The 23,982-nt window shown below is 49.9% G+C and overlaps 1 protein-coding gene across 3 annotated transcripts in view; it reads left to right on the forward strand.

The window, feature by feature from the left end:
* Positions 1 to 23,982, forward strand: part of NEURL1B (neuralized E3 ubiquitin protein ligase 1B) — a 148,569-nt gene that overhangs the window by 104,811 nt on the left and 19,776 nt on the right. The window contains exon 1 of one of the 3 annotated variants that reach the window (XM_012575243.5): positions 9,160 to 9,310. The exons of the other annotated variants lie outside the window; for them this stretch is intronic. Within the exon in view, the coding sequence (XP_012430697.1) occupies positions 9,280 to 9,310 (31 nt within the window). The 5' untranslated portion in view covers positions 9,160 to 9,279. Of the gene's footprint in view, positions 1 to 9,159; positions 9,311 to 23,982 lie in introns of those variants that run through there. 3 annotated transcript variants of the gene reach the window in all.

The following is a 23,982-nucleotide window of genomic DNA, read 5'->3' on the forward strand; positions in this document are numbered from 1 at the left end:
CAGTGCCCAAATGTGACCCCACAGCCGAGGCTGGGGGACATCCTGAGCATCTCCTGCCACTCTGGGCTCTCTGCATAAATCCTGTGAGTGTCCAGGCAAATAATCACAGTGGCTCTGTGTCCCTGGCTCACCCCATGGGCGTTTTAGCTCGGAGGTGACACGCTGGGGACACTCCTAATGTGGCTCTGGCACGGCAGGTCCAGCTGAGCAGGGTCTTGGTGGGCTCTGCTCTGCCCCTGCCCACCCAAAGCTGCCCATCAGGCAGGGGCTTTGTGCCTGGTGGCTGGCACAGCAGCACGGGCATCGCCTGCCCACAGAGCTCCTTGCTTATAAATTAACTACAAGTCGCCAAGGGTCAGCTCCTTTTTGCTTTATTATGCATGAAAAGTTCAGGAAGGTCGAGCAAGGAGTGAAAGATGTTTTTTTCCTGGATAGTTTTCTGCCTATCCAGTAGCCCTGTGCCCTCTCTTAGTGCTTCATTTTGAGAGAATAACTCCTAAGTAGAGACTTTAAAAGTTGGTCTCATTTTTAGAAGGTGACAGAGGCTGTAAATGCAGGATTCATCTTGGTTTGGTTTGGTTTTCCCATGAGCACCTAAAATGTAAAATATTATCAACTGCTGCATTTAAAAGCGGCCTTTCAGTCATTGCCCTGCCTGGGGAAATCAGTAACAGGTGAAAGAGCTCAAAGCAGGGGCAGATGAGCTCCTCTGTTTGTGTTTCTCACTTGTCTGCTCCCCAAAGAGCTCCCAGAGGTCAAACAGTTCTGTCTGCCACAGAGAGCTGTCCTGTTTTCTGGGAAAAGCTGGGCTTTAGGCAGCCCCAGCCCTGGTTTTCTCCCCCCAGTGCCTCCCAATTCTGACAGATTTGCCTTGGCTGCTTTTCACAGAGCTCAGGAGAAACCCTCCTGACAGCAAATGTGGGGTTTGGTTTGGTTTTTTTTGTTTTGTTTTGTGGGGTTTTTTTTTTTTTTTTTTTTTTTTTTTTTTTTTTTTTCCTTCTGCAGAATTTTCTTCTTCCTTCTGGGGTGGATTTCTCAGTCTCCCAAAATTCATCATTCATCATGTGATATTTGTGTCTCATGAAATGCATCCTCCTGGCTTGTGGGAATGCTGCTCCCTCTAATCCCAGAGCAGGGGCTGTGGGAATGGTGCAGAGACAGATTTCAGGGATTCAGGGATGGATTTGGGAATGGTGAGCTGATATCAGGGATTCAGGGATGGGTTTGGGAATGGTGCAAGGTGGATATCAGGGATTCAGGGATGGATTTGGGAATGGTGCAGCTGATATCAGGGATTTGGGGACAGGATGTATTTGGGAATGGTGCAGAGGCAGATGTCAGGGATTCAGGGATGGATTTGGGAATGGTGCAGAGGCAGATGTCAGGGATTTAGGGATTCAGGGATGGGTTTGGGAATGGTGCAAGGTGGATATCAGGGACTCAGGGATTCAGGGATGTATCTGGGGATGGGCACCAGCTCTCCTGCCTGCCCAGTGCCCCTTGGCTAGATGTGGCTCAGTTTTGTTCCCAGAAGCACAGGGGATGGAAAGCCTGGGGGGATCAGGGGTAGCCCTCACAGGTGTTGCACTCTGGGTTTGTTTGTTTGGATCTCCAGAACACGCTCTGATCCCAAACCTTTCCACTCTGGGTAAGCTGATTCCGGAATTTGAGTCCAGCCTGAAGTGGACAAGTGTCCCCTGCTCCTGACTCACACCACTTCCACTTCCCTTGTGGTGGCTGCTGATCACCACATGGACACTGGGAGCCTCCCCAGGGAGAAGGGGAAGGGGAGAGGAGTTCCCCCAAGCATTTATTTTATCAATATTTGTCAGAAACTGTTCTTGGTTTCCAAAGAGTCCCGGTTTGCAAATCTCCAGCTTTCCTGTTAGGAATTCCTACTCACCATCTGAAAATCCTTGTCCCCAGTTAGCCTGGGACTGGTATCCAACACCCAAAGGCTGGATCCAGCCCTTCCCAAGATCAGCCTGTTGCACTGGAAAGTCCTTCTGCTTTCCTTCCCTCACTGAAAGAATCCTTTGCTTTTACATAATGTTCTTAAAACCTCCCGGGTGAGCATGAGTGCCCCTGCTGAAGGCACAGGCGTGTTCCTGCTCTGCAGATGAAGGAAGGAGGGCAGGAGGAGGAGGGAACCGAATTTGTGAAGGTCACACAGCAAAGCAGGAGCAGAGCTCGGACTGCAATTCCCTCCTGCTCCTTCCCTCACGCTCCAGGCACTGGCACATGGCACTAAGAGTCCAAATTAAGAGATTATAATGCATAATCCACACTGGTGTGCCAAGAATTCTCGAAATCATATTACACTGTCACATAAAATGATGACTCATTTGGTAACACAGCCCACAGCCAGTTCCTTTATGTTAAAATTACGTGGACAAGACTGGATTTAAAAAGAAGAAGGAGAGCTTGTTGTGTGTGTAGTGAATGCTGAGTTATAGACGCTTTCATGGATGTTATTTTGGCTGATGCTGAAGGAGCATTTGTGAGCCTGTTTGTTGACAGCGGTGCTGGGGACCAGAGATGCTGACATCCCACTAACAATAATAGGAACTGCCTCTGTTTGTTTCGAAATTGGAATTTCTTCCTTCCATGGGCCCAGCCCACCCTCCACCCCCACAGGAGGAAAGGGCACTCGTCTGGGGCTGGCAAGGGACATCTCCCAGCAGGTCTGGAGCTTCTGGGCTGCAGGGATGGCCCTTGGTCCATTGTGCCCAGGAGCCCCTCTCCTCCCCACACCCATGGGAAGGGGGAGAGAAAGCACCTTTGTTTATCTCAGGAGTGAATAGTGTGGAATTAACCCAGTTAACAGTTTTCCCAGGAAACGATGCTGTCACCAAGTCTCTCCCTGGCTGCCTCTGCTCTCCTCGCTCCTCCCTGCATCATCATCCTCGCTGCCACCCCACCTGCTGCCCTTCCTGGCGGCCTCTGCTGCTGTTTGGGGACTGTCATTGTCCTTGCCAAAGCCACTTGGGACGTGGCTGCTGCGAGTGGCACTGAGCTGTGTTTTGCTGCTGTGGTTTCACCATTTCCTTTTCCTCTCTCTGCCTGGGCTTTAATTCCTGCAGCTGAGGAATGCGTGGCAAAATCCCTTTCTGCCAGGAATGCCCACATGTTCCTCAGCTCAGAGCTGCTCTGGCATCTTGTCAGAGGTGGTTTCTGCATGCCCTGCGTGGCTGGCACACGTCCCAGCCTGCACCCTGAGCACAGAACCCTGTCAGGGCAGGTGCTCACTGCTCCTTTGGATGTTTGACCACAAAATCCACCCATCCCTGCAGGCTTCCCTTCCCTGTCTGCACCACATCCTGTGGGTCAGCTCTGGCCCAGCAGCACTCTGCCCTGTATTCCAGAAAGTGTGGTTTAATGTCCCATTTTTGGGTAAATAAGCCAAATCTCCAGCAGGCTCTGAGGGCAAGGAGCAGGAAACAGCTTCGGCCGCTGCGTGGTCAAGGCCAGTTCAAGAAGCTCTTTGCAAGATTTTCCTGCTGCTGTGCTGCTGGAAACTCCTGCTTCCCTTCATTTCTTAGAGGGGAAAGAAAAAGTCAGAAGCAGTTTGTGAGTGTGACCTGCAGAGACCCCGAGCATCCTGTGCTGGTGCTGGGAGCAGGGGAGGGAAGGAATTGCTTTCAGCAGCCGGGAGGCGTGGGTGGCAGGAGGGCTCTGTGTGGTGCTGGAGGATGCTCTGGACATGCATCCCTCCTAAACAAATACCTCTTCAAATGTGTGTGATGGGAATTCAGGGAACGGCTTTTTTTTTTAATTTTTTTTTTTTTCCCAACTTGTCTCCAAGTAGGAGAGAGGCTTATTAGTACTCTCCTTCCATAGGCAAGATGCGGAGGCTGGGAAGTTGTGAGACGAGTTACATTTGCTTTTATCAGGCAAATCTGCTCTCTCCTGGACAGTCCCTTCAGCCAAAAGGAGGAGGAGGAGAAAAAGCACAAGGTGCTGGCCAGGAGCTCTAGGGGGAAGCTCATAAATCCAGCCAGCACAGCCAGGGAGATGAAGTCGTGTCAGGAGGAAGGAATTGTTTCCATGCTGGATAAGCACTTGTTGAAGAAAATGTGTTGGATGTCACCGATGTGCATTCAGAACTGCACTCTCTTGACACAGTGCTGTCTGCAAGCTGGAAAGGCATTTTAGGCTGGGACAGTCCCCTCATGTCTTTTTCCAGGGCATTTTCCATCTGCAGCCTCTGAGAATTCCCAGGGAGCTCCTGCTAAGCGGGAGAGGTTTCAAGGTGAGGTGTGATGGAAGGGAAGGCGATTTGGGCAGCCTCAGAGCTCCAGGCAGATGGAGCTGGAAGAGAAAAGGATGCTCTGAGCATCTCCTCAGATTTAGTCACAGAGAAAGGAAAGAATCCAGAGCTGAGGGTGCAGGGTGTGAAATGGGAATGAGAGCTGGCAGCACACGGGGAGCAGGGCTGGGCACAGCTCTGCAGGCAGGAATCTGTTTTTTGGGAACGACAGATCACTCCAGGAGCTCCCCAGTGGGGCTGTCAGTGAACAGAACTGGGCAGGGTGATAGGGGAGCAGCAGAACTGGTGTTTGCTGGGAGGCAGCAGGGGCTCTGCGGCCAGGGAAGGGGATCCCACCCTGAACCGGGGTCTGGGCTGGGAGGAGGCTCCCCTCGAGGGCAGGAGGGCTCCCTGCCCCACAGACAGCCGGGTTGCTCAGGGGTTTATCCCCCTGCTGCTGGAAGAGCCGAGTGTGTCATTATTTACTGCCATCTGTTCCAGACACGAATGGCAGCTGCTCCCAGTGCTACCTTACAGCTCACAGGGCTTTCAGCCCCCAAAACTCAGCCCCCGGGGGATTTACAAGAAGAGTTCCTCGTGGCAGGCTGCTAACAATCAGTGCAAATGTAGCTGTTCCTTGTAAGCTATTTGCATCTCTGGGAACATTACATTTATACAGATGTGTTTATACACTGCTAATATTTCCCTCTCTGAGAGGCCTGGCCTGTGTGGTGCTTAGAGGAGGGTTTGTGTAAGATTCCCGTCTGCGGCAAACCTCAAGTGAAATTCATCACATTTCTGATTCAGGAAGAAATTTGTCTCTCTTTTCCTTTTTTTTTTTTTTTTTTTTTGGTCTGTTTTGAAAGGCCTGGGTACACACCCCTGCACAGTGAGATTTAGAAGTGATTACAGTGAGCTGGGAAGCAGCTGTCTGACATCAGTGGGATACAGAAAGCCTCTCAAAGACTTTTTCCTTTGCATAACATTATCCTGATCATACTCCACTGATCCCACTAAGATGAATTTGTCATGGGGAGCACTAGAAAATGCAGAGGGAGAAGCAGTGTGCAGCTGGAAGTGTCCAGTCCTGCATGCTGGATCCAGCTGGGTTTCGTGGCTGCTCCAGAGCTCTGCTCCCGAGTTTGCCCGTGGCCAGCCTGTGACCTTGTACAAATCTGTGTTCTTTGTGCCTTGGTTTCATCCCTCATGAAATGAGGATAATGTCACTCACCTTGTCTGCAGAAGGGTTGGAGGTCTAGTGGTGAGAATTGCTGGGAAGGGGCTCAGGTGAGGTTACTGTTTGGAATTTATGGGAGTGCAGGCAGCACAGCAAATGCCAGGCTGTATCTTCAGCTACTTTGCTTTTCTTCTCTTTTCTGCTCCTGCAGAGCCCTGTGTGCAGCTCAGGCTGTGCCTGGCCAGCGAGGGGGAGACAGGGAGGACATTTCTTCACAGGCATACAGAGGAAATTGCTGAAGTGTGTTTTGATCAAGAGTTATCAAAACTCGCTGGAGCAGAAAGAGTCTTAAAATGCTAATGAGCCTTCATCTGTGGAGCCCTGGTTGGGGCAGTTTCTGCTTTTCTCCAGGCTGATTTTGCAGTGCTGCTCAGTGTCCAGTCCTGCCTCTCTTTTACTCTCTCTTTCTGGGGAGGGTAAATCCTTCCCAGCAATTCTCACCACTAGACCTCAAACCATTTTGCAGACAAGGTGAGTGCCATTATCCTCATTTCATGAGCGATGAAACCAAGGAGGAAAATCCTCCTCGCTGAACCATTTCCCAGGAGCGTTGTTTTACATCGTGAGAAGAAGGTTATTTTAACAAACTCAATTTTTACAATGCCAAGAGCCGGGAGCACTGCTTGCATTCCTGCAGGCAGCCTCCCTGTCCCGAGGATGTGCATTTCCATTTGATTGTCTGCTATTTTTACCTCGTTTTGGGGAGGAGGAAGGGCTGGGTCACCCTTGGGATGGGTGTGGGCTGGTGTGGCCGGGGTGTGGCAGGAGGGACAGGGACAGGGGAGGTGGCACATGGCACACACATGTGTAGAGCCGCCTGCTGCCGGCGGCTTTTGAAGGAGAATTTATGCCCTAAAATAACAACAGCCACTCCCTGCTGAGGGAAAGCAGCCGGGATTAGGAAGCCTCCCATTCCCCGCTGCCTGGTGACACAAGGACTTTCCCCTCTGTGTCAAGAGGGTGACATTGCCACCCTCCCCTTGTCCCCAAGAGGAGCACGGGGCTCCTCTGACAGCTCCTGCACCGAAGGCAGTGGGAGACATGTGCCAACCCAAGGAGACAGCAGATGGGTGCAGGCGCTTTGAGGAACAGCTGCTGGTGTCTCACTCAATAATCCCATTTTTAACAAATCCGTATGAGAGCGAAAAAATGCTGGAAATTAGGTTTTTTCTGTCCTCTCTCATCTCCCGAGCCACACTTGACCTGTTCAACATGATCTCGGGATTAAAGGCTTGTTATTTTAGCTTCTCTATAATAGATCAGAAGCTGATCTCTGTCAGGCTATCGAGCTACTATTCCTTGGCTCTCCCCCTCTTCCCACTTTGTGTCCCAGGTTATGTGATAGTCCAGAGATGTGACTCCTGCTGAGGGGCACCGTGGCTTTTCCCCAACACTCTGCACCGTGTCATCACCCCAAGGTGCTGCTTGCAGAACATTTCGGAGCTCTGAGGCTCCCAATTCTAAAGTCTTAAAACTCTGGAAGCTGCCTTGTTGAAATCTGTGTGTATTGATGATTCTGAGATTGTAGGAAGTCTCTGTCTGTCAGCCCCGCTGCCAAAGCAGAAGCCATAATTCATCTGTGCTGGTTTCAAGGTTGTTTATTCTGTTTATCTCTAACATGTTCTGCTGCCCTGCCACAGCTCTGTCCTGCAGGGCAGCGTGTGGGGCTCTGCCCTCAGTGGGATGTTACAAACATTAAATACCACAAACTACCTGTGCTGGATTTACAATAACGTGCCAATATCTGTCACCTACGTTGGACAATGTGTCCCCAGCCTGAACCAACAGAAAAATGCCAACACCACAGTGAAACATGGAGGGCATGAAGAAGGAGAAAAAGGACAAGGCACACCCAATTTCCTCCATCTTGTCCCCTTTGGACCCCTCATCTAGAATCCTAAAATTTTACTTTTGCACCCATGCCACACTTAATTATTACTGATATCAAACACTCAGAGCTGGTAATTGATCCTGTGAGATTGAAAACTCTTTTCCATGGGCAGAGATCACAGCCAGTGTCTCTGGGGGCTGTGTCCAGGGGGGTTCCTGACCCCTGCCAGGGTCCCAGGGTAGCCAGAGGGAAGCTCTGGACTCCCACACTGCCTGAAGGAGGGAAGCTTTGGCACCTTCACTTGTCAGCATCGTCACCCCTCGGGCAGCAGAAGGGTGGCCCGGAGGAGGGAGGGCAGGAGCCTTCTCCTCTCCGGTGGGGCTCCAGACGTGTTTTTGTGGCTGAGATCCGAGGGAGGGAGGCTGTGGAGCCGATCTTGTCAGTGCTGAGCTGTCGGCTGTGGGCTGAGGTGTCCTTCCTCACTCACCGCGGTGCTTCAAACTAATCATTGCCAACACAATGCTGCTGCTAATTCCCTCAGCTCCCAGGTGGGGAAGCCGTGTCACCGGGATGTAGAGTGGCTTAGCCAAGGTCACCCGCCAGGAATGGCACCGAGAGGGAGAGAGCTCAGGTTTATCAGCCCCCAGTGCTCCCCGGTGCAGCTGGGAAGGCGGTGCTGATGGACCGGTGTGGCTGTGCTAAGGGAGGAAGAGCATTCTTCCTTTTTCCCGAGGAGGGAGAGGCTTAAAAGGTCTTGTCGGGGGTCTCTGGAGGCTGCGGGGAGAGCCGGGCCTGTGTTTGCCCAAAGCCCGGCTGGCAGCTCCTCCGCCAGGTGCCAGTGGGTGCTACCCGGAGAGCACACCGAGAGGCACCGGGACAGGGATGGGGACAGGGACAGGGATGGGGACAGAGCAGCACATCCCAGAGAGGCACCGGGACAGGGAATGGGGGCAGAGCAGCACATCCCGGAGGGGCAGCAGGACAGGGATGGGGACAGAGCAGCACATCCCAGAGAGGCACCGGGACAGGGATGGGAACAGGGATGGGGACAGAGCGGCACATCCCGGAGAGGCACCGGGACAGGGATGGGGACAGGGACAGGGATGGGGACAGGGATGGGGGCAGAGCGGCACGTCCCGGAGGGGCACCGGGACAGGGAACAGAGCAGCACACGCTCTAGAGGCCCCGGGACAGGGAACAGAGCAGCACATCCCCTAGAGACCCCGGGGCAGGGATGGGGGCAGAGCGGCACATCCCGGAGAGGCACCGGGACAGGGACAGGGACAGGGACAGGGACAGGGATGAGGGCAGAGCGGCACATCCCGGAAAGGTACCGGGACAGGGACAGGCACCGGGACAGGAATGGGGGCAGAGCGGCACATCCCGGAGGGGCACCGGGACAGGGATGGGGGCACAGCAGCACATCCCGGAGGGGCAGCAGGACAGGGACAGGGACAGAGCGGCACATCCCAGAGAGGTACTGGGACAGGGACAGGGACAGGAATGGGGGCACAGCAGCACATCCCGGCGGGGCAGCGGGACAGGGAATGGGACAGGGGGCAGAGCAGCACATCCCGGCGGGGCAGCGGGACAGGGACAGGGGCAGGGAATGGAGGCACAGCAGCACATCCCGGAGGGACACCGGGACAGGGATGGGGGCAGAGCGGCACATCCCGGAGAGGTAATGGGACAGGGATGGGAACAGGGATGGGGGCACAGCAGCACATCCCGGCGGGGCAGCGGGACAGGGACAGGGAATGGAGGCACAGCAGCACATCCCGGCGGGGCAGCAGCGCAGGAGCGGGGCTGGGGGCAGCGCGGCGGCTCCGCGGCTCGGGCGGGGCGGCTCCGCGGGGCGGGGCGGGGGCGGGCGCGGAGCGGCGGCGGGAGGCGGGCGCTGTCCATGGCCCTGCGGAGCTCCGGGCGGCCCCGGGCTCCGCCGCGCCGCCGAGCGAGCGAGCGATGGGCAACACGGTGCACAAGACGCTGGCAGGTACCGGCGGGGCCGCGGGGCTGCGGGCGGGGGGCGCGTCCTGCCCCGGGGATGCTGCGGGCGAGCGGCGGCGGCTGTGCCGCTCCTCCCCGGTGCGAGGCTCCCCGGGAGAAGCCGAGGGTGCCGGTAGTCCCCGGAGAAGCCGAGGGTGCCGGCAGTCCCGGGAGAAACCGGGCGGTGCGGGAATTCCTGCCATCCGCCCGCTGCCGGGGATGCGGAGCGCGGGGTGAAGCGGGGCTGATCCCGCAGCTGGAGCGGCGCTTCCCAGCCCCTCGCACCGAGCCCTCGCAGGGGTTTTCTGCTTCATTTCCCCTTCCCCTCATGGGTTTTTTTCGGTTTTGTTTTTTTGGGTTTTTTTTTAATACAACTTTTTAATGAGGAGAGATCTTAGTGGTTCGGAGTGGTGGCCGGACGAAAACTGCACTGAGGTCTGAAATGTTCGGTGGGCTGCCCTGCCTTCAAAACTGCATTTTTAGCTAATTCTGCACTTGGACAAGAGATGTACAGATTCTTTTCCTTTGCAAGTTCGTAACTGTGGGGTTCCCCCCCCGCCCGGAGAATCTGTGCATAATAAAACAGTTGGTCTCTATAGAATCAACAGTGTTGAATTACTGAGCCCTTGCCAGGCTGTATCTTCAGCTACTTTGCTTTTCTTCTCTTTTCTGCTCTTGCAGAGCTCCTGCATTGCATCTTTTGTACTTCAGGCTCCCATAAATAAAAAGGGTATTATTAAACTTATTTAAAGAAGCAGGAGGACCTATTGAACACATACATGTCTGCCTGTAATCAGCCAGGCAGCTGAATATAGAAATAAAGAGAGGAATAGATTAGCATTTGGATGTGCCATATATTGTCTTTGCAAAGAGAGGGTGCCTGGGACCTTCAGGGCACAAAAGAAAGCTGCTAAGCTCGTGGTTTAGCTATGAAGCAGCGATTAGATTTCTAGTTGCATTTCCTCTCGTTCTCTATTACATTTAAATGGGACATTAACTCCTCTCACAATAAGGAAGTTTTCATTTTTTTTCAATACTTCACCAAATGGCAAATAAAGGCATCGTGAGGAGTGCACGACCTTTGAGAAAATGTATTTTGCGGGTTGGCTTTTCAACTGGGGGCACATGCAAAAGACCTGGGGGTAAAAAAAAAAAAAAAGCCAGGAAAACATCTTTGGGTCAGCAGAGTGGTCAGGCTGGAACTTCCCGAAGAAAAAATATCTGTACCTGCTGGGTAGAGAGCTCTGTTGCATCAGGCTGGGAGTTGTACCAGCCCTTCTGCCTGCTGCTAGAACAGTCTCTCCTGAGCAGCCTCCACATGCTCAGCCTTCCACACGTGAATTTAAAAAAAGGGATGACATCAGCTGCACCGCAGCTCCGTGATTCAGGACTTCCTCGCGGTGCTTTCAAAAGGAGTTGTTAAAGAGGAAAAGTTTGATGGGGAAAAAAAAAAATTTTAAAAAATGAAGGCTTGATTTATGGAGACCTCCCAGCTCAAAGGTTTGTTCTGGTGGCCTAGAAAATCTCAGTGGTGTCCCTCCAGGTGGAGGCTGTCTGGGAGGATTGCACCGCTGGGGATGGTCCATTCCCAAACATTTGTCAAATTGCGCAAGGCAAAGCTATGCAGGACACTTGAATGCCTTTGCTGAGGGCTGGATGATGCTGGAAATGTGTCTTTTCCCCAAATTCAGTTCGCTTTTTACAAGAGTAATGACAGTCTGAAGGATAACCTGTGGCTGCAGAGGAGCTTTTGGAGGTTTGCAGTTTGGAAGTTTATGGACGTCGCTTGTCGGGTTGGACCCCATTCAGCAATTTTTCATATGAAGTTGAATTTTAGATGGATTGTTTGTCTTTCATTATCCAAATGGCATTGTGGAGGGAAGCAGGTTCAGAACTGTTCTTGGAACAGTCCTTTTGAAAATTAGAAAGTTTTTCCGGGAGATTGAATGGTTGGATGAAGTCCCATTTATAAATGTGAGGGCTGTTTAGAATTACTCCAAGATAATCAGTCAGAATTAAGTCTTTCCTTCTCTTGGTCCAAAATGCACCTCTTTCTTCACCCTGCAGACTGAGCAAGGCACTTCCACTCTCATTTTGACAGAGGAATTTTTCTCTGTCCCATGGACTGAAGAAACTTCTTAACAAACCCCAAACAATCGAACAGAATGTATTCAAACTGCAACTTGCTTACTCGTGTTAAATTGATTCACTGCAGAATCACTTTGGTCGTTTTGTTCACCATAAATAGCTTAAGGTAGAAAAAGCCTTTTCAACGCAATCAAATGCAGAGGGAATGTGGAGGGATCTGGCTCCCGGAAAAGCCAAACAAGCAACAATTTTAAAGGTTTTATACAGAAATGACAATGCTTTTCTCAAACAGCAGAACTCAATTTTTAAACCCTATTGAAGAAAACTCATTTTTATACCTGACTTTGCCCAAATGTGCTTGAACAAAGCATTCTTGTTGCACCTTTAAATGCTCGGCCAGCCTCATCCTTTCCTGTGCACATTTCCGTGGAGCGGTACAAGAGCACACGCTATCGGTGCCGGAGGGATTCGTGCCGGGAGCTTTGGGAAATTCGTGTTTGCCGAGCATCCAAAATTCATGTTTGCTCTGCACACCATGGGCTTGGGCACATCCACAGCCAGGTTCCAAGGGGAGGGCACCGAAAGGAGTAATGAGGCTGTGCCTAATGAGAGGCAGCTCCTGGGGAGGCATTTGAAGGGAAGAGAGCTGGGATGTGTCAGATGCGCTTAACAGCAGGCCTGAGGTGCTGTTGGAAGTGCTCTGTATTTGGGTGACAGCTAAATGACACACGGCACACGCGGGTGCTGCCTCCAGCTGCCCCGGAGCCCTCGGGATGCTCCGGGAGCGGCTCCCGCATCTCCTGGAGGAGCAGCTCCAGCACAGGCCGGGAATGGATGTTTCCCTGTTTCCCTGGGAATGGATGTTTCCCTGTTTTCCTGGGAATGGATGTTTCCCTGTTTTTCTGGGAATGGATGTTTCCCTGGGAATGGATGTTTCCCTGTTTCCCTGGGAATGGATGTTTCCCTGGGAATGGATGTTTCCCTGTTTACCTGGGAATGGATGTTTCACTGTTACCCTGCTCCCCTCCGGCAGCTCCAGCATAGGCTGGGAATGGATGTCACTGTTTCCCTGCTCCGCTCGAGCATCTCCAGCACAGGCTGGGAATCTCCTGGAGGAGCAGCTCCAGCACAGGCTGGGAATGCATGTTTCCCTGTTTTCCTGGGAATGGATGTTTCCCTGTTTCCCTGGGAATGGATGTTTCCCTGTTTCCCTGGGAATGGATGTTTCCCTGTTTTCCTGTGAATAGACGTTTCGCTGTTACCCTGCTCCCCTCGAGCATCTCCAGCACAGGCTGGGAATCTCCTGGAGGACCAGCTCCAGCACAGGCTGGGAATGGATGTCGCTGTTTCCCTGCTCCCCTCCCCTCCCTGCCCATGGCCCGAGGTGATTTTGCGGGCAGGTGGGCGAGGCGAGAGGGAATTGTTGGTTTTTGAGGGGGAATTGTTGGTTTTTGAGGGGCGGTGTTCTCCTGGCTCCCGCAGGTGATGGGCAGCGCCTGGCCTGGCCTGGAGCTGCTGGTTCTGTGGGATTTGTGGCTCTGTGCCTGGGTTTCTGCAGGGAATCTCTCTGGAGCTGCTGGTTCTTTGGGATCTGTGGGTCTGTGCCTGGATTTCTGCAGGGAATCTCTCTGGAGCTGCTGGTTCTGTGGGATTTGTGGGTCTGTGCCTGGTTTCTGCAGGGAATCTCTCTGGAGCTGCAGGTTCTTTGGGGTTTGTGGGTCTGTGCCTGGGTTTCTGCAGGGAATCTCTCTGGAGCTGGGGTGAGAGAGGCAGGGAGCATCACCAAGCACCCTGGATCATGGATGGAGCTCCTTTCTCCACGGGGCTCCTTTCTCCAGGCACACACAGGGCTCAGAAAAGGGTTAATAACCAGTGGGAGCAGGAAGATGCCGGGCCCTCAGCAGGGCAGGCTTGGGAGAGGGGAAAATTCCTGTGATCCAGGGAAACCCTTGTGAGCAGCAGTGTCTGGGAGCTGGGACATGTCCCCGTGGTGGCAGGGGGAAGGTGGACAGCTGCTGGGACACAGGGACACACTCACCACCCCAGGCACAAGGAAAGGACTTTCCACTTGGGATCCAGTTGTTGGTCCTGACCCAAATAGGGACATTGGTATTTAACAAAGGAGCCAAATTCCCTTTTTAGAATCTGGCTGGGATCTGATTGCTGTGCTTCTCCCACAGCCTTCCTCACAACTGCGAGGAATACCAAGTATGAGTGGCATTTGTGTCTGGTAAACACGAGGGAGAATGGGGCTTGTTCTGGCAGAAGCGACTTTGTTGCAAGAAATTATTTTGTTTCTTAAGGAAAAGGCTTCTAATCGTTCACCTGCTCTCAACAAGGCAGAAATCCCAAGTTTAGACCTTCACCAGGCTGCTGCTCCCATCTGCCAGGCCAAACAGGGATGGTTGGAGGGTCCTGGTTACGGCAGAGCAGCAGGAATTTACAGCTTGTGGGTTGAAAAGGACATTTCTGTGTATGCCTTTTCAAAATACTGATTCAGTTCTCCTCTAAGAAATGAGGAGCAAAGTCCATGCAGTGAGAAAAGACCTCTCTGCCTTTTCCAGGGGCTAAAATCTCACTTGAAGGAGCACTTTTGTTTAGATTTGTTTTCTGGTCCCTCCTCCTTCGGCTGCTAGTGATGCACTGTGGGAGGAGTTCTTGTTATTGTCAGGAGTTCAGTAAATTGTTTGATTTGACTCCAGTCTGACTTCAAGAAAACTACAAAATACCACTTCAGGTTGTTCTGGTTTGAGTGAAAAAGTACCTGTTCAGACCAGTTTTTGGTTTGGGCTTAATGCAATGCTGATCAACACGGACTGCAGGTGTTAATCCAGCCCCATTTTGCCTGTTTTTCTGCATCTTTTAGGAGTTGAGGTTCTGAGAGTCTGTCACTGATTTTGATGACTCCCTGAGTGACCTTTGAGCAAGTGGCTTTATCACAGGATTGCTTTGAATGTAAGGAAGGCAGGAAACCCTGGCTCACATGGGGGTACCAGAGGTAATTAATTATGAAGCATCTCCTGGAAGAAAGTCATAGAAGTGGGAAAAAAAAAAAATTAATTCACTGCTTTCTTAGCAACCTTCTGCTCTTCCACTCTTCAAAAGGAAACCTGTGAAGCTGCTCAGCCTTTGCTGGGATTTAGAGCTGATTGTGCACTGAGCACTCTCTTTAACCACAGTGCATGCCCCAGACTGTGCTGCAGCCAACTGGCACGGTTCATTCAGCCTTTGGAGGAACAACTGGGCTCCAATGCAGGCAGGCATCACCTCCCAGGCCGGTGTTAAATGGAGCTGTGCCATGCCCCGTGGCCCACGGGCTGTCACACACACTCAGCACAGTGCCAAGTGTGTCATTAAAGGCAGAGCTTTCCCTGCCCTCCACTGGGTAGTGCTGGGCAGGTGCCTTCTCTTTCTTTCTTTTTTTTTTTTTTTTTTTTTTTAATTATTTTTGCTCAGCGGTCTGGCAACCAGCACTTTCCCCCCTTTTATTTCCTTTTTTTTTTTTTTTCCCTTTGGATAATTGCTGCAGGCCAGGAGGACATGTGTGACAGCACCTCACCCTCCTGCAGACACTGAAAATACCACCTCAGGGTCTGTCTGTGGAGGCAAAACCCTCCCCGAAGGGAGAGGAAATCATCTGACAACCTATGGAAGTGCCTAAGGATGTTTGAGGTGTTTAACTCCAGGCAGTCAGGCTGGAATGTTCGGGCATTAATGTTTGTTTGACAGGAGAGGGATGAGTCAGTGCCAGGCTTATGCCCTGTCTCATTCCCTGGCTTTTCAATTAGGAAAATTGAAGTTTAGATTTGCATTTAGGTGCAAATCAGCACCTCTGAGCTGCAGAGGGTTTTGCCTCCCCCCTCAAAAAAAAAAAAAAAAAAAAAATGTATAAAAGAGCTGCAGAGCTGCACTTTGGGGCAGCGGTGTCCTGCTGCGGGGTTTGCCTTGAAAGGAAACAATTCCCTTCTCCTCAGCATCCCGCTGTTTACAGAGCCTATCTGTGCAGCTTGGCAGCTAAATTTGGAGCAGCCTTTCCTAAGGTGGAGCGTGCACGTCACCCTGATGGATGCGGTGGGTTCGGGAGAGGAGCAGGGAGGAGAATTGGCACAACCGAGCCCAGCCTGGCTGCTGGCTGCGGTGGCTTCGTGTGGATGAGATTCCCTGGAACATCCTCTGACATCCTACCTGAATTTCCCCATGTGAGATCCTCCATCTCTTCTCTTTGCATTTCTGTGGGAAATGGATTCGTAGAACGGCGTGAATTATTACATCTCTATTGTCTCACCCTTCTCATGAGACTGAAAATAGAATAAAGGTTTTTAAAGCGCCTCTCAGTTACCCCATCTCTGAGTCAAAAAAGGGTATAATTCGACACATTTCCACGTTATTATCTCCTGGGTTTGTCTCCCTTCCCCTGCCCTGGGCAGGTTTTGGGAGCAGTTTTTTGCTGTGCCCTGCACAGCAGCCAAACCACGGGGCTGACCTGCGCCTTCCCTGCTCCTCAGGATCTCCTGGGCCGCTTTTGGGACTCCCTGGCACCCAAATTCTCCAGAGTGGTGCAGAGGGCAGAGGTGTGCTCAGCCTCCAAGGGGTGAGGAAGGGCTGTGGGGAAGGGCCTGGCTCGGTGGCACATCTCAGGGAAGTCCCTCTGTCTGCAGCAGCTGAGGAAGTTTTGCTGCAGGAGGATTTCCACACTTTGTTCTGTCCTCTCCTTTGGGCAGCTTCTCCACCCTTGTGTGGTGTCCCCAGTCTGTCCTGGAGGGGACAGACCCTGGGCCAGTGGTGTTTTGGTGTCCTTAGTGAGCTTCCACCACTTCTCCCTCCCATCCCAGCTCCTTTCCCATCGGCAGGCCCTTCCCAAGGCTCTCTTAGATGAGATCTGTGCCTATGGGAGGACTTTTTGGTGGGAAGGAGATGCTGTTTACTCTGTGTTCTTCCCTGCCTTGGTGATGGCTGTGTTTATTTTCCCTGTGTATGATAAAAAAGAAGGAATCCCTGGCACTGAGAAAGCTTTATTTCAGCTTACCTGTGCCAGCTCTTCCCTTCAGACCTGGATGTCGTGTCGTCTCAATTACTGAGTGCTGGAACATGAATTCCTGGTGTCTGAGCCGTTGCAGTGGGGCTCTGGGGAGGAGGGAGGGAGGAGAAAGTGATTTCTTGCTTGTTAATTTGTTTTCCCCTCTGTGTCCAGGGAGATCTCCTCCTCTGCTTTGTGTAAGCAGGGCTTGCTTTCCACCCAGGAGGTTTTTTCTCCCTGGATTCTTTCAGACCTCTGGCAATGGAGAAGCTCAGGAATCTCCTGCTGAGAGGGTCTGACCCCAGTCCTTGCCCCTTTCCAGCAAAACCATTTCTTCTTTCCCTTTCTGCACCCTTCTGCTGTAAGGAAACCAAATCAGAAGATAAAAAATGATTTATTGCTTCAACTGCACAGGAAGATTCCTTAAAGACAAAACCATCCAACTGCACTTCAAAGCCTTCCCAGTGCAGCTGGGAAATCTTATTTAGGATTATTTTTAAGAGCTGCTGATGCTTTGAGGGGAGAAGGATGGATGGAGTTGTGTTTGTTGGGTTGTTGGCTGGATAGTTGCATGGAACAGGTTTCATTTTTGAACTTTGCTGGTTTTATTGTGGATTTTTACATAATAATGATAATTCTGTGCTTTGGGAATTCTCCTACTTTAACCATTTTCCTGTGATTGTACTCCTGATAGGAAAATGCCTAATGATTATGTGGGAGAAATAAATAGACACATGAAAGTAAAGCTCTGGTTTTTGTTGTCTGTGTGGCAACACAGGGAAAACAATCAGTCAAGAAAGAATTCACTTAAGCAAAAGTTTTCCAAAAGGTTTCCAAATGCTAGGGAATGAAGATTTTTGATTTTTGCCCTTCTCCATAACTCAAACATTGAATCCTCTAGGCCCTGCCTGGAGAAGCCAAAGATAAAAGATAGAATATCCCATTTGGCGGCGCAAATGAAATAATTCCATTCAAGTTTCTCCTGCTCTGCTCAGAGATAAGTGGCACTGTGGCAGCAGCTTTCCTGAGCCTGTTATCTCCTCTGCTCTCACTGGGACACCGGCTGCTCAGCTTGATGTCTTCTGGAATTTATGGAGTGCAGCTCAAAAGTTATCTCCTCAGCTTGAAAGCAGAATTCCTAATGAGGGAAAATTGCTGTTTCTTGGGGTCTTAAACTTGACACGGTTGGATGGAGCTTTTTTTTTTTTCCCTGAGAATACAAAACTCTACTGGAGATCTGCCTGGTGTAGTGTCCTGGGGGTGGCTAAAATTTTGTAAGGGGAGCAGCTCAGAGGCTGCAGTGAATTTTGGAGAGAAGACAGGACCAGGAATTTTGAGCATGTATTGTCAGGCAGGTTAGCAACCGTGCAAAGCCTTGGTGGAATACAATAAATAAGAATAGTTCTATCACTGGAGATCTTAAAGAACAAGTTATGTTTATTTGTGATTCATCAGCTAGGAATGGAATGAGTAGAACTGGACGACCAGGGCTAAAGGTGGGTTTGAAAATCCCTGTAGGCTCGTGGCAAAAAGCTGTGTCCCCTTGTGACCTCTTCAGGGGCTGTTCTGTGGTGGTCCTTGCCTCAGGACACCTGCAAAACCTCTTGATAATTTTGTCCTGCCAAGTGAGAGGGTTTCCAAGAATGAAAACAGAAATCATTTTCTAAGTGGCTGTTGCTCGGACAGATAAAGAGCATCTTCCCCTGGCAGGTTTTTCAGGATTTGGTGGCTCTCTCCTGGAGTGGGGGGTTCAGGGCAGATCTCCACCCGATTTGTGAGGTTTAAACAGCAATTACCGGGTGATTTGGCAGGAGCAGAGCAGCTCAAGCTGCCGGTGCCATCAAAGGCAGAGGGTGAGGAGGACAAGGCTCAATTTCGAGGAAATCTTGGGTAAAGTTTATACAAAGTGATCTCAGCCCCTGGGGCAGGGTTTGTGCCTGGGGTTGGTGTTATCCAGGGATTTTGGAAGGGGTGGGAAGAGACACACACAACCCAGACACGTCCAAACCCAGGTTGGTTTTACTTTCAACGACCAAAACCAACCTCCTGAGCCCCAGTGATGCTTCCAAGGATGCCAGAGTGGCTCAGGGCAGGCTCTGTCGGATTCCAGGATGCTTTTCCCACCCTTGTGCCGGGCTGGGGGCCTCGGATGGACGCAGGAAAACTTCTCCTTGCCTTCCTCAGAGGTTGGGCTCAATAATCCGCAGAGATCTTCTCCAGCCTAAAATCTGCCTCGTGCCTTCAGACATCTGACAAGTGCTTTATGTAAGACCTTTCAGATCCGTGGAATTGTGCAGGAAAGGGGATTTAATTTTTTTTTAAATTTTTTTTCTGGAATAAGAATTGCCTTCTTCCAAATTAGCTTAGTCTGCTGCTGACGTCACCCGCTGTGCCAAGGCCTGTGAGCGTGCCAAATTCCAGGCTCTGCTCCGAGATGTATTCCAAATTCCATGGATCTGCTGGCCCCGGGCACCCTGCCTGCTGCCAGAACTTCCATGTCTAGACAAAGGATGCAGCTCACCTGCAGGGCTCAGCCATCCCCTCTGTTTGTTCTGCTAGAGCACAGCCATTAAGAGATGAATTTATATTAAAGGTTTCCAAGAAATGCCTCTGCAACCCCAATGTTTATGTAAGAGAGACCGAGAAATTCATAATTTATTGAATTTGTGTGTGTTCTGCTTGGGATTATTCATTGGAGGAACATACTAAGTGATTTTTTGTATCCTAGTAACCAACTGCGGTTGCTTTTCCATGAATAATCTTTCTAGTTTAACTTGACCAGTCAAATCTAGAAAGGAAAACTCAAATTAAATTTTCAAGGCTCAGATAGCTTTTGCAGGTGAGAGAGAGCACTTTTTTTTTTTTCTCCCTCATTTAACCACATAATGATCAGATTGACAGATGCTGTCTGGAGAGTTGGATTTTCCTGAGCAGAACAATAGTGGAAGTTTGACTGGTTATGAACTAAGCTCCAAAGTTTGATTTCTTTAATATTCGTAATTAACAAATTGGTTAAAATAGTCCTTTCCTCCCTCAATTTGATGGTTTCCAGGGCAGATTTTTAACAGCAATACAGATTATTTCCCTTTTGTGGGGAGTCCAGCCTGTGGGGTCTCACATCAGCTCACGAGGACACTCTGATAGTTAATTAATACAATTATTTGTGAATTATTTCTCCCTGCCTTGCCAGCCCTGTGTGGAACAGCTGCAGTTTTTCACTTAGTAAGAGTGTGTTCACATTTTTCTTCTTCAGAATTTATTTTGATTCAAAAGGAGCCCCTTTCCAAAGTTGTGTTTCGAGGGGTTGTGTTTCTTTCAAAATGCCTCTTAGAAATATTAAAAGCTACTTTGAGGAGCAAAACAAAAATAAGAATTTCCTTCCCAGCTCCCTGGGCGAGCTCCTCGTTTCTCCCACCCTCGTGGAGCACTCAGCTGACCATCTCCAAAGCAGAGGGCAGAGGGACATTCCTCCCTGAGAGGTCAACACCACTTCTCATTTTAAACCAAACTCTTTGCAAAGCATCTTTTTGTATGCATTCTTATTTCGTCAATGTTTACAGCCCCGTGCAAATTAACCAAATAAAATACCAAAGTCTGTGGGCAGGCTGGAGGAATCCTCTCCAAACCACGTCAAGCAGCCCTCAGCCACTGGCTCAGAGTTTCCTCTGGGATGAGATTAGTGGTGTGGCCTCCTTACACAGCCCCAGGAGGAGGGAGAAGCTTTCTTTCCCTGTGTGCCTCTGGATTCTGACCATGTTTTCTCCACCCCTGACTTGCCCCCTGCCTCCTTGTCTTGGCCACGTGGAGCAGTCCTGCTTTTCTTTTTTGTGGGGGGATGAAGGTGATGGGCAGGGCAGTGCTGAGGATGTTTCTGTGCTCATATTCCTGCATTTCCCCTTCCTGTGCTCATATTCCTGCATTTATCCTTTCTGTGCCCATATTCCTGCATTTCCCATTTCTGTGCCCATATTCCTGCATTTCTCCTTTCTGTGCCCGTATCCCTTCATTTCTTTCTGTGCCCATATTCCTGCATTTCCCCTTCCTGTGCCCATATTCCTGTATTTCTTTCTGTGCTCATATTCCTGCATTTCCCCTTTCTGTGCCCATATTCCTGCATTTCTTCCTGTGCCCATATTCCTGCATTTCTCATTTTTGTGCTCATATTCCTTCTTTTCCCCTTCCTGTGCCCATATTCCTGTATTTCCCCTTTCTGTGCCCATATTCCTGCATTTCTTTCTGTGCCCATATTCCTTCATTTCCCCTTCCCGTGTCCAGGCTCAGGGTGGGCATCAGCAGGAATTTTCCCATGGAAAGGGAGCTCAGGCACTGGAACTGCCCATGGAGGTTTGGATCCCCATCCCTGGAGGTGGCACTCGGTGCTGGGGACAATGTGGGGAGCACAGTGGGGACTCGATGGGTTGGGAGGGGTTTTCCAGCCTCAGAGATTCTGGGATTCTTTGCTGGTTTTCCTGCAGCTCTGTTCTGATCTGGCATTTCCAAATGCTCCACGAGCAGTGAAAGACAGAACACTCCATGTCTGCTGGATTTGGGACCAGGGAAATCCCCAGTGTGGCTCTGTTTTGGTAATTTCAGGATACCTCTACAACTGGAATCCCTTTTCCAGCTGACAATCCCAGGAGGATGATGCAAATGGGAGCCTCTGGGTGCCCTGAATTTCAAAGAACTGGAGGGACAGTGTGGAGTTGTGTTTTATTGTGGCCAGAACCACAGAGGCTGCGAGCTGTCAACACATAATTGTGCATTTTGTGTTTGGTAGTAAAATTTTGTTCTACCAAAAAAAAAAAAAGAACAAAAAGATCTGCCCAAAGAGGAACAAATTCTTTCTCTCTTTGCAGCTTTTCAGATGTGATTTATAGGTGTGTTTTTCCAAGTAAGCCCAAACAAGGCCAGTGAATGGCTCTGAATTAGTTTGATTCTGTTAATTGAAACAAGAGACATCTGGGTGGAAATGGGAGGGTTTAGGCAGCTGCTTTTTTTGTTTCATGTGGGATTTCTAATAGTCCCAATTCCACAGTTACCAAGGAGTGCTGTTGGACTGTGCACTGGGGTTTAGAGGTGGAAATGATCAATGAAAAATACAAAAAAAAAAGCCCCAAAATACAGCTGTAACTGTAACAACTGGCAACTCTGAGGTGAACTGTTTGGAAGGTATTGACCAAAGGAGTTCTGGGCTGAACAACAGCCCAAGCTCCACGTTAAAAAAGTGAGAACACAGAGTGTAAATTAGGGCTTGGTACTGCCTGGACCTGGCCATTGCAGTGCTGTTTGCTCTATAATTCACACCTTTACCCCAAGGATTCTTTCCTCTGGGGCAGGGAGCAAAAAAAAAAAAATTGTTTTCATCATTTTCTGGCTTTTCAACAACGCAAGGAATTGTGTCTCATCTCCAGATTGTTTTCGGTTCACCTGCCTCTATCATATTTTGGCTGTGATACCACAAAGACAGAAAGAATAAAGGGAGAAAAATGCTGATGTTGATTTAGGTGTGCTGGGTTCAAACCCCACTGGAATTAAGGTTGACACAGAGGCTTAAAAATAAACCTCTCTTGCTCAAATCCTTCTTGTGTTGAAATAATTGAAGACATTTGAGATGAAGGAAGGGGGCTGAGGTCATGGTGTGTCCAGTAATGGTATGACTGTATTTTCTTTTTGTTTGTTTGGACAGTTTAATGTCTTGAAGTGGGCCTTGTTTCCTCTTATTAATTCCTGCAAATATCACGGAAAAGGATCTCAGAGCTGAGCCATGCAGCAGCCAAGTGTTGCACAACCACCTGCCTCTCAGATTGCCTTCACAGCTTAGCAGAGAAATCTGCATTTTTAAAAACCTCAGCTAAGGAAAAGAGGGATGCATCTTTTTTTAGTGGGATGTTTTCCTGTGTTTCTAGACCAGAATTCTATTTTTTTTTCCCTTTCTTTTTTCTTTTCCCCTTTAAATTTTTTTTCGATTTGTTCCTGAAGTATGTAGAAAAAAAAAAACAAACCACCAGCTTGTTTGTCTGAATATTTACTAGAACAGCCAACAAAATATGTGATGTTATTGTACAGGTTGGACTGTTCACGAGTTGAGTGAGGTCATCAGCTCTTCAGATCTTTTGGAAAGAGAGTTTGGCCAGATTGAATTTCCTTGAAATCTCCCTGCTGGGACAGTGCTGGCTTGAGGCACCAGCCCACCAGCACAGCCCCATGAGGGCTCCCAGTCCCACCAGTCCCACCAGTCCCACCAGTCCCACCAGTCCCACCAGTCCCACTGTCCTCAGCCATTCCTCCAGGGAAAGGAGCCTGGCAGAGGAGCAGAGCTGTGCTGTGCCCCTGATTTAATTAGAACCGGTTATTACCGTTGTTTTGCCCTGTTTTGGATTCTTTACATGTTGTTTTGGAAAAGCTTAGTGGAATCGCAGCCTTTGTATATATAAAATATAGGATGATTGAAGAGCTGGCCACTGCTTTATTTAGCTTCCTCAGCCGTGCGTTCCACCCCAAGCATTTTCCCCTCCCGCTGCCAGATCGCTGTTTAAATTGTGTGTAAATAGAAAAAGAGCTGTGGACACAGTTAGAAAATGCTGGAAGAGGATTTTACTGGGAAGAACACCTTCCTAGAGGCCTTCCCCTCCTTTTTCCTGGGGTTTTTGGCTCTTAGGGCAGAACTAAAGCCCTGTGTGGGTGCCACTGTTAAATCTGATGGCTCTCTGGTTATCCATCCCTGTTTGGACTGGAATAGCTCCACTGTTTTTTTGGGTTTTTGTGGTTGTTTTTTTTTTTTGTTTGTTTGTTTGGTTGGTTTTGTTTTTGTTTTTTTTTCTTTTCAGCTGAATTCTTTGGAGGGTAGAGGAGTTGTAATTAGGGGGAGAAGAAAAAAAAAGGACTCTTAGAACCACTGTGAAGAGAGATAAAGACAAAAGAGGCTTCTGTAAAAGTGAGGAAGCAAAAAAAAAAAAAAAAATTAGGTTTGTTCCTTTTATCTTGAGGGTTTTTTGGGAAAAGTTGAAGGTGGAATGAATGGCCAGGCTCTCCTTCCTGCACCTGCAGCATCCAAGTGCTGATCTCACCCTTGATGGAATCCCAGAATGGTTTTGGGTTGGAAGAGACTTAAGGATCATCTCATTCCACCCTCCTGCCATGAAAGGGACACCTTCACTAGCCCAGGTGCTCATCATCTGCAGTTTTACAGCTTTTCTTCCTCCCTAGACCTGGAGCTGGAGGATTGCTGTGCTCAGGGGGAAGTTTTGGGGTGTTGTCAGGGAGTGTGAAAATCAGGCTCCTGGCTGGAGCCCCACCTGAGTCATCCACCCAGGCTACCAGCACTGCTCATGTCCTGGCCTTGCTCCAGACGTGCTTTTGGGAGGTGGGGAAGGCTTGTGCATTGTGTACAGCCCAAATCCAGAGGGATGAAGATAAGGTAAACACAGCTTTTCGGGGCTTTTTGGAGAACAATGCATGGAAAGTGAAGCTCAATTGTCGCTATCGCTCTTCAAATCTTATTTTTTGTTTTAATTTTCCCTGTGTCACAAGCTGCCCTCGTGGTGCAGTGCCTGTCTGTAGGGGATGGGTGGGTT

This window comes from Taeniopygia guttata, chromosome 13 (assembly GCF_048771995.1).
Source record: "Taeniopygia guttata chromosome 13, bTaeGut7.mat, whole genome shotgun sequence".
Taxonomy (NCBI): Eukaryota; Metazoa; Chordata; class Aves; order Passeriformes; family Estrildidae; genus Taeniopygia; species Taeniopygia guttata.